Here is a 17,865-nt window from a genome sequence, read left to right as displayed (position 1 = left end):
CTTAAAGTAATTACTGTAATATATGGTACGTACACATAGTTTGAGAAACTTCAGTTTTAATACCAGGTAGGCCCCCATTTCGAGTAGCGCCCCAGGCCCCCATCTGTCTCGGTACGCCACTGGGCATATGAAAACCCAAGATGAACATGTGTCCAAGCACATCAAAAATGTTTCACAGTAAACTTTTGGGCTGATATTATTGGTGACATGTTGATTGGCCCTTACCTTCTACCTGATCACTCCGACAGAAATACCTATCGCATTTTCTTAGAAAGAGTTTTGCCGGATCTGATGGGCGACGTTCGAGCCGCTAAACGCCAGAACATCTGGTTTCAGCATGATGGAGCACCTGCCCACTTTAGCTACGCTGTTCGAGACTACCTCGATAGGACTTATCCTAATCCCTGGATCGGTAAAGCAGATCAGGCCAATGGCTGCTGCAATCCCCTGGATCCCCCCTAATCTTAGGGGACACATGAAGTCCATGATGTACGAGACACCCCTAACATTGGACATGAATCTTATCGCCAGGATCGTGGAAGCGGCAGCACGTGTCCGTGACACTCCTGGCCAATTTGAATGGGTTCGTGAATCCATGCGCGCGACGTCCATGGGCGCCCATACACAAAATTGTAAAGGGAGGGGGGGGGGGGGGCTCAGATATTTTAATCATGGTTTAGCAGGATATTTTCCCCATGGAAACCAATTTCAAGACAGATTAGAGTTATTAAAATTTGAAATTTTTAATAACTTATTCATTAATGGCTGGAGAAGAGATGTTTTTACATTTTTGCAAAGAAAAAAGTATTAAAAGCAAGGAAGTTCTAGTTTCTAAGGGGGGGGGGTCGAGCCCCCCCTTGCCCCCTATATAGGCGCTCTTGACAACGCAGTGAAATGTACATTGTGGCAAATGGAAGGAATTTTGAACATTTGTGCTGTGATGTAATGATGTTTTGTAATAAAAACCATATTAACACCGCTGTTGATATTATTTTCTTTCTCCTCATCCAAACCTGCACTTATCGCCCACTAGCAGTCTCAGTTTGAATTTTTGGACAAAAGTTCCTATGTAAATCTTGTTCATCATGATATGACAGACCACAACCTTTTGGTACACCCTGTATATCTTAGTTTCATCATGAACCTTAAAGCAAAATTTCAAAAAAAAAAAAAAACCCCTAGAAATTAAACTTTTTAACACCTGTAACTTCGAATTATGATTTTTAAGTGGTTGTTCTTACCTTTTTTTGGGTTTTGAAGTTTGGTTGACTGGTTTTTCCTCATCTCCTGTTGGTACCTCCGAATTTGGGGCAACTGACTGTGTTTCATCTTCGTTTGGAACAGGGGTAGTAATTTCGGGTTTCTCTGTAGAATCTTCAAGCTTTGGTTGATGAGCTTTCATTCTTTCTAATGCTTGCTGGCGTCTCTTTTCCGCCTTTTCCATTTGATCAAAAGCTCTCATTATTGCATCAAGTTTTCGTTCTTCCCTTGTCTAAATATTATATTTCAAAAAATTAGCTACACAGAACAATTTTTTCTCAAAAATATTTCTCATGTTTCACACATTTTTTTAAACAGGGTAGAAAGTAATAAATATGAATTTTATTTATAATTTTAAAGATTTTTTTTTTTCAATATTGGCCCATTTCATCATTTAATAGATACTATAAACATTAATAAAATCAAAGTAGTTCATGATAAAGAAGGAAGGATCTTAGTAGAAAAAGATGGAGTAAACTCAAAATATTTCCATCTCGAATTAAAAGAAGATAGTATTTAAAGTAATTTTATATCAAAAAAATGAAGAATGTATAGTCATTAAAAATGTTTCAAAGTTACTAAGAAAGTATTTGCTACATTTCCAAAGAGGGTTTGAAAAAAATAAAATAAAATAAATACATTTTAAACATTATAGGGCTAGGTGGGATAAAATTAGCACATCTTTAATTTAAATTTATCATATATTTAATATTAGGGACAATAATTTTATATGTGAAGGGAACAAATAAAATAGTGATTATGAACAATAAGATACTGGTACTTAAAAAAATTCATACCACTTCATACTACAGTCAAACCTTGCTATAATGAACCCTCAACTGATCAACTTGAGGAATCGCTATAGCCGAGGGCTCGCTACATCCGATTTTTCAAAAAGAGAAAAAAAAGTCTGAATTAACTCAGATACTTCTTTTATGAACATACACGATGTTTCTATTAGTAATTGAAGCAATGAAGAGAAATGTATGCATTATATTGTACTCTATAATAAGCTTACTGTAAAAATTTACCTTCTATAAAAATTTTGTGTAGCATAGGAGAAAGAAATGATTTCCGGTTGCAAGCTTTTGGATTTAAAATGTATTTTGCCAATTTTTAGTCAACTATTGCAAACAAATTCGCAATACTTTTACCTATAGTTTCAGTGTCAAAAAACATAGACAGCAGCCTTTGTAGCATAAATAGAAGGTCCAGAACTAAAATCCTCTATCTCTATTTGACCAGCAGACTCAGCAGAAGATGAGTCCACAGTCAAGTTAGTATCATCAAAGGTTTTTGAATTGTTTAGAAAATACTGAAGTTCATAAAACCAGAAAAGCTTTTTGTATAGGTTCAAAGTTAGAAATTCTGTCCAATAAAGTTTGTTTGAAGTAAATTCACTTTTTAAATCAGGTTCGCTCACAAATGATATGTCTTTCTCAGTTTTTTCACAAAATGATGAAAAGTTTGAATTTGTGTGTGTGTGGATCACTTTAACCGATTCTCTAGCATTTAGAGATAGTCACAAGCGTCTGAAATCGCATTAACGAAATAGGACCGCAGTTTGTACCTTTAAAAGGTTTGCTACAACTGGGAGATCGCTATGTCCCGGGCTCGCTTATGTGGGGTTCTCACTGTATTTTCAATTTATCTGAATGAATTTGTAGAGTAAAAAGGTTGTTTACTTTATTCATTCATTTTTTTTAAATTTATCAAGTTAAGAAATTAAAAATTTTCTATGTGTCTAACCATTTTTTTCCTTCTTTCACAGAGCTGTTCCTCTGTCTCCAAATCAGAAGGCCCTTTAATGTCTGACTGTTCACATGGTACAGGGATTGCAACCTAGAAAACAATAGCAAAATGATTTAATATTATTTCCAATTGACATATCTAGACAGGTTAAATTATTATTTTTTCATTACGAAAAAGAAGAAAATTGCTCATTAATTTTAACATTAAAAAAAAACATTGAACCAAAATTTAATTACTACCATTCTACGTTACCCCTTTTAGAAGATTAAATTTGCTATATTTGTTTAGCACAAATAATAAACAAGATAAATTATGCACACACATGCAACAAAGGAATCTAGGTGCATGCAAATAGAATTTTATTCAAAGATTTTAAATTCATTACAATTACAGACAAATCATAATACTTGGCATTTGCATAAATGCCCGCTAGAGGAAAAAGATAATGTAATATTTGCATAAAAAATTTACTTGATTTGTGAGGATGGAATTTTTTATGGGGGATACTTTGGATTTTGCTGGGAAAGTTCCAGAAAATGAGTGGCAACTATCATCATCAGCAGATGATGTCATTCTTCGCTTCCTTTTCCTATCATGATTGAACCTAAAAGTTTGAGAAAGAAAAGTTACACAATCTATTTTCATAGTGTTTGTTCATAATAATAGTTTAAGAAAAGTTTTTCTTACCCCATATCTAATGCTCCATTATTTTTAGTAGGTTTCACTAAGCAATCATCTGTTCCACAAGCACATTCAATGTCTTTCATGCTATGAAATAAATGTTTTTTAAATCATTAATTCAATTGGAAATGAAAAAAAAAATGTAATAACAATGTGTATACGTATATAGATACCTTTCCTTAGTAGGAATTTCAAGAGGGAGTGTGACTTCATCGTTTTTGAAAATCACTTTAGTTGATGAAAGGTACAAATGCAAGTTTCCATTGTAAGCAATATGACGAATCTAAAAAAAAAAAAAATCAATTTTTAAAAGAAATCTATTTAACAAAAACATTATTTTAAGTATACAAAACAGTTAATGAATCAAAAGAGTTATTATTTAAAACACAACTTTAGTATAGCTAAAAGTTTTTGAATTTGAGAATGAAGAGACATACACAGAGATTAGCTATAGAATCCCTTGAAATAAAATTCCATAGTGACAGAAAATACTTCAAACATTCCTTTTATTACATATATTTAAGAATCAGAGCAACACTAAGACATCTAATTCCAGGAAAAGCATCAAGATATCCAGGGAATAGACTTGCTCGGAGACGATGATATATAAATATTCACAAGCACAGATGTCATATGAATAAACATAGTGGAAACAAGGGTGCCCATATGCGGCCTTGAGCCCCCACTTGACCCCCTATATGGGCGCCCTTGCGTGAAAAATTGGTTAAAGTTTGAGCAGGCAGGTGGTAAACATTCTACATTTAAAAGCTCAAATTAAGTACTAAAATTTAAATTAATATATATGTTACTTGCCGCCCAATCGTGAAACGCTGGCATTCAACAGAATATCCAGTACTGCATATAATACTGGACACTTTTAGGCAAAATATGAGAAGTGTTACAAACCTTCCCCAGGCATTAGGTACCTAGAGTAAAAGACACCTAGGCATTCTATAGAATGACAAATGCTATTCTGGCAAAGTATGAAAAAAGGTCCTGATAAGGCTTTTATATGAATCACATTATTCAGAAAAAATAATAATGGCATTCAAACAAAAATTGTTTAAAATACAACAAGAAAAATTAACCTTGAACAAAGCACATTTTATGCCTTCTTTTTTTATCAAGGAAAATCAAAAGTTTCATATAAAAAATATGAAATTAAAATTAGCCTATTTGTTGCAACATGGTAGGGCTTGGAAATTTATTTCACATATAATTGGACAATATAGCAATAGAATAGTAAGACAATCTGAGATGGATTTCATACTTTGCCGGTTCCTCATTTTGCCTAGGAAATACGAAATATGAATTGTTTCATACACTGCTGGCTAATTTTAGACATTATATATAGTGTCTAGGCCATCTACAGAATGACGGATTTCAAACTTTGTTGATAACATATGAGCAGCGGTGTTTCAAAACTCGCATTATGAGCTTTTGAATTGATTTGAACATAAAATAAAAGTAGGATTTATTTTTTCACTTACTTCAGCATTAGGTTTGCAGGATCTTCGGACAAATCTGGCATCATTGCCATATATAGATGAATCTATACAAATTTCTTCTTTATTTAGATGATAAAACATAACATAAGGATAAAGCCTGCAAAAATTCAAAATGATTTTCAAAACTGCCATATTCATAATTTAAAATATTATCAAAGAAAAAAAAAAAAGAAGAAAAGATGGCAATTTCAAACATTCCTCATTGAGTTCAATACTTAATTCATTATGCTTTAAATAAAAGAAAAGAGCATAAAAAAATATTAATAACAGATATCCTCATATCCTGCCAACTTTATTAAAAGATTATGCAACCAAGTCAAAATTTTAGAGTAATTGATGAGGAAATAAATTTTGATTGATAGCTTTTGCATTATATATATATATATTTTTAAATAAAACAAAATTGTTTAATTTTAAAAAGGTTTTTAGAATGCAGTCAAATGTCATCACTACAACATCCAGATTTTACGACACTCCGGATCACATCACTTTTTCAAAGTCTCGAACTTGTGGCATATAATCTTAATTACGTAGTTCCTTATTTAATCGCATTGACCTATTGTAAAACTCCGGCTACCATGACATTTTAGGTTGATTGGACCATGTCAATGGCTTATACAGGATTCATTTTCTCCTTACAATTAAAATATTTCCACAGTCAAAAAGTATTGTAGGCATTTTTTACAAGCAGTAAGAAACTTGTGTTTTATTATACCATAAACAAACCATCTCAAGAATGGGGGGGGGGTGTAAAGGTTCTGAAACAGATTTTAACCTATAACGTGAGGATGAATCAAAAGGAATGCAAAGCAGATGGATTTTAAAACTGGACTAGGGAGCTAGCAGGAGAAAAAGAACGCAGTTACCTTTAGCTGTATTTTGCCAATGCAAGCTTCTCTTAAGAGAGAAAGAAATAACACTGGGCTCTTTATTAGGTTGATGATGCACATTCAACCTTAAAGTATATAAAAATACTTATAAAGCATTCCCCCTACGTTAGAAAGGTGAAGAAAAGCTGTCAGAATCTAATTAGATTGCAGTCTAAAGTGATGTTTTAAAATTGGTTTCTTTCTTACTCATAATTACAGAAAGCACTTTTTTTTCACGTAAAAAAATCAATTGTGTAAACACGTTGTTATTCAAACCTTAACTGGAAAGAATTTTAGAGAAAAACTACATTAATTGAATCTAATTCATAACAATTCATTTATTAATTCATTCACTTAATCTGTAATTGTATTGCAAATAAATCATTGTTTGACTATGCATTTTTAAACTATTTCGGGTAAAACATCGCTCTGGTTATAACAACACTTTGTAGTCTCACGGGTGATGTGATAACAAAGTTCGACAGAATTTAATGTAAAACTTGTACAGACATGCATATTAAATTAAATTTAAAAATATATGTTTGAAAGAGAAACAATTCTTTCAAATCACAGAATATTCAATGATACCAAATATTTAATTTAAAAAAAAACCTTTTTAAAGTAGCATTCATTTTTGCTTTCATAACAGCATATTATCAATTTTGCATCATTTAACAATGGTTTAGTCTTTTTCAACGTGACTAGTTCATACAGGTTTTACACTTGGGGAAAGTGGGCACACTTTATTTTTCAAACAGTGTAATAAATTTTACAGAGCAAAAGTGCCCCCTTGATCAAATAGTCTTTTCAACGGGCCACTGATTTTTAGGTTTTTTTTAATTGCTTTTTCACTTTATGGTATTTTAAACAAAATACTAACTTTTTGTTGTACAATGGGTGAATTTCATGAAATTGTGAAGCTAATAGGAATTTTCCTTTGTACTCAATAAGAGGCTGGTCCCTTGGGATGTCACACATACATATAAGTCTTTTCACACTATCTTCAACAACTCTACATTTCCGAATTTGCAGCTCATTATGGAAAGCTTTTTCATGGCCCTAGAAAAAAAAAGCAATCATTAATAAGTTATAAAAGAGTAAAGTGTAAGGTATAAGGACTAAGATTTGATTAGAGTTCAATTAGTACAGTAACACTAACAAATAACCCCACCCTAGTGTGAATCGCTGATCTGAATAAAATTTTGCACAAGGTGGCAACAAGAACAAAATTTTTTCCCTCATTAAGTTCACCAAATTTCCCTGATTTAAGTTACCAATGATAATGGTTACAATTCTTTGCTCTACTTGAAAACCATTGTATTTTAAATAAAACTTAAGTGTTTAAAACATTTTAAGTTGTTAATTCAAAATATATTTTGAAAAGATGCTCCTTTTTTTTTAGTAAAAATAGCACATTAAATTATCTGCAGGGAAATATTAGAGAAAATCTAAAGCAAATACTTTACTTCCAGCAACCAGTTAGCATAAGAATTCTACGAAATTAATAAAAAACTCTTACAGAAAAATCTAATCATGATAAAACAAAAAAGTTTATATGGAAATGATTTTGTACTAAATTTTCAAGCAGTATAATTGTTGCTGCAAGAATAACAAGTAATAGTAAAGAAGTAATGTAGTTTTACTTACATAAATAATAGACATATTTATGTAAAACATATTGAAACCTTTTAACAATCAGTCATACTGAGCTATTCTCTAATCAAGAACTTAGGATTTAATGAATGAATACAACATTTTAACTATTATGAAATAATGTAAATATTTATTTATGCGCACACACAAGGTAACTTAATTCCAAATTATTTCATTATTTGTCAAAAAAAAAAAAAAAAAAATCTTAAATTACTTTTGTAACAAACAACATTGCAATGCAAAAAAAACAATAGATTTCAAAATATATTTTGTCGCCTCAGAGCAACAGCAGGATATCTTAGTGTTATTCCAGGGATTAGATGTCTTACTGTTGCTCTGATGCAATAATATGTGTATAATTTGGTTTTAAAATAAAAGAATTTTTAAAGTCTGAAAAAAACTTTTTTGGCAATCTTAATTCATTGGCGTTACATTTTTGGCAGCAATGCCTGTGTGAGGAATGTTTTTTGTTAGAATGTGTAAACAAAGAGCAGTGAAAAAGTATAACCCTGTAAATGCAATTCAATGCTAATCTACAGTAAATTAATGCAAATGAATGTATAACTTACTTTAGTAGGTAAAAATTGGGCAATGTGTTGCACTTCTGGGGTATATTGATTGCTCATAGCAGTTTCAAAATTTTTCTCACACCATTCAAGACTGTACTCCCAGGCATCTTGAGCTTCTTCATCTGCTGTACTTGTACTTTCTTTGTTTTTCGTCTGTTACAAAACAGATTAAAAGTTTTGAAAATAAATCAAAACTAATTAAAGCTAAGTTAAAACAAATTCACTAATTTAAAATAAAACTTTCGCTAATAGAAAGGAATCATCGGGAGAGTAGAACCCTGAACTTTGCTTTCTACGTTGAGCCTTTTCAATAAAGAGGTTTGTTAAATGCACTTCTTAGCCCTTTGAGGGCCATGGGACATGTGTCTCTTAGGTATAAAATTAACTGCAGATAATTTTTAATTATATTTTTTCTATGTTATTGAGAGAGACATAAGAATTTTTATAATAGCAAAAAAAAAAAAAAAAAAAAAAATCTTAAAAATATACTGTCATTTTTTTAAATTTTTTTTTTAACATTACAAGTTTTCATAATCTACTGCAAAGCTTATGGTCATCAAAGGGCTAACAATGAGTCCAAGGACAATAATAATAAAACACTGTAGTCTACATTTCATTGCTTCCAGATATAGTTTAAATTTGTATGTGTTTTTTTTAAAGTTAAAGCATTGAGTAAGATCATGCAAACAGCTTATGCAAATTTCTAAATAAATAGCCAACGTAGCAATGAACAAAAGGTTATGATAAAAAAGAAAGATTGAATTAAAAAACACAAAAAACTTAGAATAGTTTCATTGTATATCACAATATTTTAATTATTTATACAAAAGAAAGAGCAATAATTCTTTTGAAAATAATGATGATATTTTTAAACCTAACATTACAAAATGCGTAAACAAATCAGTGACCTGAACCTTAAATAAATACCAAATTCAAATTTCTTAAAAGGGAATGACGTGGACTTTTTTTTTTGAGAAAGAACTTTTAAACATAGTTTTATGTATATTGTGGGTGCTGAATCCGATGATGCGGGGGAGGGGGGGGGGGCTAACTTTTTGCAACTTTTTCATTTTCGAGATATAAGACATCGAAATATAATGTATGATAGAATTTTGTAATGGCGTAAGTCTGGGTATCCAACAAAATACAGAAAATTTTCATGCATCTTTTAAATATTAGAACTAAGTTGAGGCTATAGAATTTAATAAAGGAATTGAAAACTAAGATGCTATTAAAGAGAAGGACCCATGACTGCCAGAAAGTCTCATAAGCACTGCATAGCAAGTTGCAAAAAATTAAGACCCCAACAATCAAATTCAGCGCCTGGGGAACCATGTTTAATTTTTTGTGGAAAACAAGCCCACAATGTTCAATTGTTAGTCCCAAGCTGTGGAGACTTTAACAACAAAAAAAACTGATATTTTTTATTAACAATTTTGATTTCATTTTTTAAAAACTTATTTTAAAAAAAAAATAATTACCCTTCTCAATTTTGAGCGCTTCATCTCCATTCGATCTTTTGAAGGCTGTAAAAAATTTAGAAAAAAATGCATTATCAGACAATTGTTAGACCTTTTTCATATAATACAAACAAATTCACTGGAGTCTATTACTATAATGGGTAAAAATACAAATTAAAAGTGAGCCATTGAAAAAAAAATCTATATCTAAGTACACAAGTTCAAAATCTTTTTAGATTTCATAAGTGCATATAAAAATGATAAGGATGTAAAAAAATTTCTTTTTAGCATGAACAGAGAATTGTTTCTTCCGATAAAACTGGATTATGTTTTGTGATAAAAAGTACTTCTAATTAAAAAGATTAACAAGAAATTGCTTCTTTGTATTTTTTAAAAATATAGTCTCAATTAATTATTACGACTTTTATAGAGGGTAAAACTGTTTGGAGGGGCAAAAATACTGACTTTACAGACCAAATTTTATAAAATACTCACTAAATACTGACCATATACTGACTAAAATTTAAAAAATTAACAAACTTTGGCATAACAAAAAAGAGTATCATGCTTAGTGAAATCGACTACTAGCTTTGTTTGCAATACGCAGCAACATAATATACAGCTAATTTGGTACAAATTGTGACAGAAAGTTAAGTTTAATTCATATATTTATTGTATAATGAATAAAACTTTTCTGAAACTAGAAAAATAAATTTAAAAAATTTGCAACTGCTTAAAATATTATTAAATGATTGAGAGCAGTCTTTTTTTTTCTTGAAAACTCAGTGGAAAACTTTAAGAAAAATTCTGAAATTAGGAAATACAAAGTGGGAAAAATACATAAATTATACACTTATTTTCATTAATTTTTAGTTAAAAACATCTTTTAATAAAACTCAAAACACATTTAGAAGATTGTTTTAATTACTAATAAGCAAAATTTTGGCATGTAAAAAACCTACACCCTGTCCCAAAAGTAAAGACACAAACATAAAACACAACAGTAAAAATACGAATGGAGGGATTATATCATATATACGTACAATGATAAACAGTATGTAAAACACAAGTTAGGGCGATTTATTTTAAAAACACCATGTGTTGAATTTATTAAAAAACTAGAAAATAGGATGTCCCATTATCATAAACACTTTTTCATTTATGAACTTTTTTTTAAGGTTGAGAAACAAAGGAAAGTACGAAATTGTGTTTCCATTACCTCTAGTTATTTCAAACATATGGTTTTTCATCATAAGTATCAAGTTATTCCTGTGTCGAAAAATATTGGCTTCCAGTTTCTTATAATTTTAGTGCCCAATGTTGCCCAAGGGCGGATCCAGAAATTTATCAAGGAGCAGGCGATTGTTTTTTTTTTTCACCATTACCTCTCTAACATTTCTGATCTACATCTACTCTAAAATTTCGTTTTTTAAATTTAATTTCGTAATAATTCTGGGGAAATGTTTCAGATCCCCCTCCTCCTAACAACATTGAAGGTCGTCTAAAATTACCCCTTTCTGAACTTCAGATTTGCAAAACTACCAGAAGAAAGTCACTGAACCCATTCCTTTCTCAAACACTAACATCACAAAGATTGAGAAATAACTCTGTGCTGAGAAATAACTGGAGAAAACCAACGTAATTACAGCACAATTATACAATCTATATATTTGTGCTATAATTATGTTTGTTTTCTCCAGATATTACCAAAGACTTTAAAATCACCCTTTTAAAATTTTTCTTCCAAAAAATTTCTAGGAGGGAGAGTTGAACCATATTCCTTTCCTTAAAGTCATACCAAAGACGGCCTACAGTATCATTTTTGGACCTCAATTTGGAGGAATTACAGGTGCAGGGCTGTTTAAGGGAGAGGTGATCGCCCTTGAGGAGCCCTGCACCTGTAATTGTACATGGGAGCACCAAGGGATATCGTCTTTGATGTTGCAGTATGTTTAGCATTGGATTTAATTGGACTAACCGATAGCCATTCCATGATATTGAAATTATTCAAGCTGAACTACAGATTTGTTGAGTTGGTTGCATCAGTTGGAGCTTTGTCTTGCTGAAATACAAATTGGTCCACTTGGCAAATCCTGAATTGGAATAAGATGTTCCTCTATTACTTGCAAATAGTCGAGAAAGCTCATTTTCTTGTTACAAATTGAAAAATAAATTTAGCTTTCTTATGCTAAATCATAAGAATGCAACTTTGAATTAGAAGGGGGAAGTTCACAGTTTTCATCAGTCCTAATTTTTAGGGCCACGTTAGATACTTATAGAGATATTTTAATCAGTAAAGGAACACTTCGCTAACATCTAAAAATATAGCCTAATTTTACCCCAAAAAAAAGCAGCTTTAGAGGTGCCACCTCCTAACACCCCTCACATCTGACCCCCATTTTTTGTGCACCACTGGCCTAAGAGAAAATATGTCAAATCTATGGGATACCCTATTTCCTGTTTTCTAAATAAATTCAACATATGATGCAGGGGTGCCCACCCCCTAAAATCAAGGGTGCATCCCTTCTAAATATTGCATAAGACCCCCCCCCCCCACCCACACAGAAAAAAAAGAGAAAAATACCCTTCAAAACAAACCTTCCTAAAAATTTCAATGGCGCAACCTGCGCCATGACCCTTTCACCTCCTCTTGGTGGGCACTCCTGCATGATGTTATTTCAAATAAATTAACCTTATCTTGTGCTGAAGGTACTGTTCATTGTTTGTATACACATATGGAATTCAATATCCTACTATTCATATTTTTACTGTGAATTGTATTTTATGTTTATGTCTACATTTTTTGGACAGGGTTTAAGTTCCCTTATACTGAAAGAACTTATGATGAAAGTTGACGGCAACAATTTAAAATAAGAATTTAAACATAACAAATGTTTACTGATCTCGATATTTTACACAAATGTAGCTGTCATGTATACCTTATTGCTCGAAAAAATCTTCATCTTACTTTGCACTTTGGGCAAAAACAAGAAAATGTTTCAAAGAATATACCCAATATCAAAGGGTGGGGGTGGGGGGGGGGGAGCTAGGTTTTCCATGATACTAAATCATCACAACCCAATAAAAGAACAGCAAAGATTTTTATGGAGTAAAACAGACTACCAGGTTGGCAAAATTGGGCTGCTATATTAGCAATGGATGGTTTTTTTTTGGCATTTCAGATAATGAAAACAAAATTGGTTGTAAATATTATCTTGAAATTAAATTAGTAAATTTTCAAAAAAAAAAAAAAGACTTTACTGACTAAATCTTGTAAATACTGACTAATACTGACCATTTTTTTAAATACTGACTAATACTAACCAGTTTTATGCCCTGCTTTTACAGGGTTCGTACTCAATTTCAGAAATTAAAATGAAGGAGTTTTGGAGGAGTTTTGAAGGAGTAAAATGAAATGTTGAAGGAGTACATACTAATGGGCTGTCCTTAAATGTTGTCGTAATTTTTTTCCCAACATCTTTGGAACCCCAACCCCCATTATCACAAAGTGTCACACTTCATCTTACTCCTCCGCTTGTCACATGTCATTTTTATAAACATATTTTTATAATAACTGCATGATGCCACTTCTTGTCACCCTCTCTCTTCCCCTTGTCACAATTTCATGAACCAGTCTCCCTCTCAAGGCATGACATCACTGGTGGATGACCCATTTTACAATAATATAACTGCCATTTGCTAAACAATTATGTTTTTAACACAGTCACTTAATATAGTACATCTGCTTATGTATCTTTGAATAATAATAAGAGAAACCGAATTTTGCCGCTGAGAGTGTGGTGGTAGGAAATGCAATAATCATAAAACTTGAAAAATAGTCAAGCTCCTTTTAAGCATGATTTACTTAAATTATGAAATGTCTTAGTTATCTAATAATATTTTTACTCCTTCATCACCCTTATACCTTCGCCCTTGTGACCAAATTAAGTTGTCAATCAAAGTACTATGTATTTTAAGTTACTGTCATAGAGGAAGACTATGTAGTCTTCAACTAAAAAAGAAGGAGTTTTGAAGGAGTTCAAACCAAAATGAAGGAGTTTGAAGGGCCCTTCAAAAAGATTTCCCAAATGAAGGACTATTGGAGGAGTTTTGAAGGAGCGTACAAACCCTGTTTTAACATTGTCCAAGTTATGGTACAATAATTATACGAGTAAAACTAACAAAATGAAAAAATCCTGAAAAGCGCTACGAGAACCTCAAACAGGGACAGAACACATGGGCAATCACAAGGAGTTTCAAGAAAGCTTTTGCCCCCCCCCCCCCCACCATTTAATGTTTCAAATAGTGCCCATTTTGAGTATATGTTAGCAATTAAAATTGTTTAAAAAGTTTTGTTAAAAACCAAAATATTTTCTGAATAAATGACAATCATCAAAATCATTTAGATGGGAAAATGTCCTATCTTATTTCACAAGTAATGAATGCGGTTATTGTTTTGTAGCATCTGCTTTCAGTTGGAGAGGACAAGGAAGAATTCTATCTTTGGTTATTGGCACCTTTCTCTTGTGATTGTTTTTGCTTTCAGCATTCAAAACCACCTTTTAACTATGGTTAGAATATCAGTTTGCTTGTTCAATACAAAAAAATGCTATTGTGTTAATTGTAACTCCGTGTGCACATTACTAATCATTCTAAGTTTAGTTACAATTGACTGCCAAAAAACATTTTGTAAGAACAATATCATGCCAAGAAGAGGCTCTACCTGTGGTCTTTAAAGGAACATTTGAACAAATTTTGGTTATTTTCGATACAGACGAAGAAATTTGTTTCATAATAGCATATAAACACACACACACACAAAAACAAGAAATAATACTAATAATAACAAATAAAGAATTCAACATTTACTTTAGTTGCAGGTTTACTTCTTCTTAATGTTGGTTGCTCAACTTTTTCTTCAGTTTTACCATCCCTTTTTTTCTTTCTACTTCGTGTTTTAGGCCTTCTTTCTGATGATTTATTTCCTCCTTCTTCTTCACTGTCCGAGGTGTCTAATTAACAATCAAAACACAAAATATTTCTTGAAAAAGTTTCAAAATTTATAACCTTAACACTTATAAATGAGCATAAAGTGATTTTTAAAAAATAAAAAAGTGACTATTAAAGCCTGTTGAGATCTTACCAGGGAATCGCACGAATATAGGGTAAAAAAAATAATAAAAATAGGTAGCAATCAAAAGAGCATATTGAGACAATTTCTGACGATTTTTTTTTTTTTTTGCCGGCCCCTGTTGTCATGATATAAAGTTTTAAAATCTGCCAAAATTTAAAGAAAACTGCTAACTTGGCTCGCAATTGAAAGTATCAATTTCTCCTCAATGATTTCGCCCTCTGCATGAGGTAGGATGTCCATCTGCAAAGCATATGAAAGATATCTTCCATTACTCAGTGAAACTCCCTAAATTTGGCGACTTTAAGAGCTCATATTTGATAATGGGGACATAAAGGTAAATAATTTACAAACCCAAAAATATTTTTTACTACTCTTTTTGGATTGCTACTTATTTATATTTTTTCTCATTACTGCACAACGGTATGGTTTCCCTGTTGGTATACATGCTTATGCCTAAACTTTAGAAAACTCATGATTAGCTAAAAGTTTAATATATTTTGGGAAAAAATAATAAGCAAATTAACTCTCCACTTTACAGTTACAACATAATCAATGTACATGCAAGTAACACTTTGTTAGCTAAGTATCGCTCCAAGCAAAAGCTGGCAAAATCGACATTTAATACAGTTTCGTAAAAAAGCAGAAAAAGAAAAATAATAATAAATAAAATAATAAACATAACAATGAGTAATGTCTCATACAATTGTACGATCTATTCAAAAATCTTATATTTTATGGAATGGAAGTTGGCAATTTTGAATACAGTGGAATGTTAAGCATCATGCTACTAAGGACCAAATTCCAGCTTTGATACAATCACTTAACATTCAACTTGAAATGAAAATCATGTTTAGTGTTTCCACGCAGGATAGGTTTTACTGTTACGAAAGGAGGTAAATTATTTTCCAAAAGTGTTGGCAACCTTAATTTGCATTAGTTTTTTTTCTCGTTCTTTCTTTCCTTCTTGCAACAAGATCGCATCAGCAGAATATGCAAATTGCCAGTAGCATTTAAGCTCCCAGCATTTTCTCTCCCCTTTCAATTTCAACCCAAGTCAGACTTGGTTGTCTTTTTCGGCAGCTCAGTTGAGTCTGTCCGTTTTTGCCAATAGCTTCAGCTTACTACTCTTGACGTGAATATCAAAACTAAACATGTTTAACGTTTCATACTTTGACTTAGAATGTTTGCTTCAGAAGTCATTTAAAGTATAATGAGCTACTTAATATTGCAAAGAACGTATTCTCAATATTTCGTTTAACATGTCATAGTATATATCATAGCCATAATAAACAAATTACTTTTAACTTAGGCTCTTTTTGATGTCACACAAGATAAATATGTTTTTTTCAAGAACTATCACACGTCCTGGTTGAGTTTCCACTAAAAGTTAATAAGCTGAGCACTTTTAAATGCTCACAGCTTAGCATTTAAGATAGCTTTTTCAAGTGAAAACGTGTGAATAAAATAAGCATGGACGTTACTTACTTTGGTTTAAAGATTAAGAAAATGAAACTATTATTTCACTGAAGGATTAAATGCCAACACATGTTCAGGCATACAAATAAAGAAATATAACCAATTCTATTTCATGCATGGTAGCATGAAATTATCCTTCTCTTTATTTGAAAATTTTTTAATTTAAAATATTGGAAGCATGCATGATAATTATGCGCCTCCTACGCTCAAAATATTACTTAAAAACATAGCTTAGTTGGGAATAAACAAATTTACCATCTGTCCTTTAAAGAGCTAAAAAAAGGAGGCATAAAATAATTTTTTAACTTACAACAAAATCTTCTATCAGGAATTGATGATAATGGTAGGTTATCGCTCTTGGATAATGTTCGGTCTTCACAGTTCTGAGATAAAATTTTCTTTTTGTGTTCATTATTAAGAGCCTGGTTTGTATTGACAGATGTCTCTTGTTTAGCAGCTGCAGTTGGTTTTACTAAGTTTAAAAATAAACAATTAAAAAAAATTGCAAAGGCTAGAAAAATTATAGTTAAAAAATAAGCACTTAAAAACAATATAAAAGAATAATAAAAATAGAATTAAAAGATTTAAAACATACCTGTCATGGCGACTTTTTTCTTTGCTTGTAAAAGTTTTGCTTTATGTTTGTCTATTTTTCTAGGCTGGCATTTTTCACATAAATATGTATCAGGTATGTTATTTCTGTCCAATCCCATACAGTCAACATGCTGCCAAACACTTCATGAAAAAAGAAAAATATTCACTAAGGTGCATATTTAATTTTATGTAATAAGATAAAACTTCAGCAAAATTCTATCATAGTTCATACAAAAAAAGAAAATTTCTTTCAAGGAATATTCAAGAACTTCTCAAGGGTAAAATGAGCGTTTTCAATTACTAGTTAGGACTTTTCGCAAGAGTAAACTTTTCTACAATAACAAAATTATAAATTTTGATTCGGTTCTAGTTCACAGTTTCAGGCAATAAACAAATCTTTTTACACCACACTATTAAAGCTACAAAATTAATCTTTAATAGTGCGGGCTGTAAAGATCAGATTGACTACCAAAGACCAAAAATAACAATAAAAAAGCTATACTTAAAAATTAAAGACAAATGTAGTACAAAAAAAAAAGGTAATTAAAAAATCTCAGCCAATTTCAAAATTTGCTGTGACTGAAATTTGGAAATATATGATGAGACATTAATGAGACAAGGATATATAGGATGAGATAAGGAAAATAGATGCAGGTGCATTAGTTCAAAAGTTAAAAAGCACTTACAGACAAGCATCACAGCAGATCATATACTCATCGTCATGCTCAAATTCACTAAAAAAAGAAAATTAATTAATCAAAATGTTTATAAGTAGTTATTTAGAACACAACTAGAATAAATATAAAACAGATTATGCAAAATAAATATATAGCAGAATTATTATTATTCATTAAAAATTAAAATATGATTCCCTTCTATATTTCAATTGACAAATTACTAAACATCTGA

General features: G+C 31.2%; 1 protein-coding gene across 1 annotated transcript in view; it reads right to left on the bottom strand.

The window, feature by feature from the left end:
- LOC129229528 (inactive histone-lysine N-methyltransferase 2E-like) overlaps nt 1-17,865 on the bottom strand; it is an 87,542-nt gene that overhangs the window by 34,563 nt on the left and 35,114 nt on the right. The window contains exons 5-17 of the mRNA XM_054863848.1: nt 17,643-17,690; nt 16,958-17,097; nt 16,673-16,834; nt 14,622-14,764; nt 9,774-9,818; nt 8,293-8,445; nt 6,951-7,129; nt 5,184-5,298; nt 3,867-3,976; nt 3,700-3,780; nt 3,484-3,616; nt 3,010-3,102; nt 1,242-1,492 (exon numbers count right to left, since the gene is read on the bottom strand). Coding sequence (XP_054719823.1) covers nt 1,242-1,492; nt 3,010-3,102; nt 3,484-3,616; nt 3,700-3,780; nt 3,867-3,976; nt 5,184-5,298; nt 6,951-7,129; nt 8,293-8,445; nt 9,774-9,818; nt 14,622-14,764; nt 16,673-16,834; nt 16,958-17,097; nt 17,643-17,690 — 1,653 coding nt within the window. The remainder of the gene's footprint in view (nt 1-1,241; nt 1,493-3,009; nt 3,103-3,483; nt 3,617-3,699; nt 3,781-3,866; nt 3,977-5,183; nt 5,299-6,950; nt 7,130-8,292; nt 8,446-9,773; nt 9,819-14,621; nt 14,765-16,672; nt 16,835-16,957; nt 17,098-17,642; nt 17,691-17,865) is intronic.

The sequence above is a fragment of the Uloborus diversus genome, chromosome 9, assembly GCF_026930045.1.
Source record: "Uloborus diversus isolate 005 chromosome 9, Udiv.v.3.1, whole genome shotgun sequence".
Taxonomy (NCBI): Eukaryota; Metazoa; Arthropoda; class Arachnida; order Araneae; family Uloboridae; genus Uloborus; species Uloborus diversus.
This window is presented reverse-complemented; position numbering and strand designations above follow the sequence as displayed.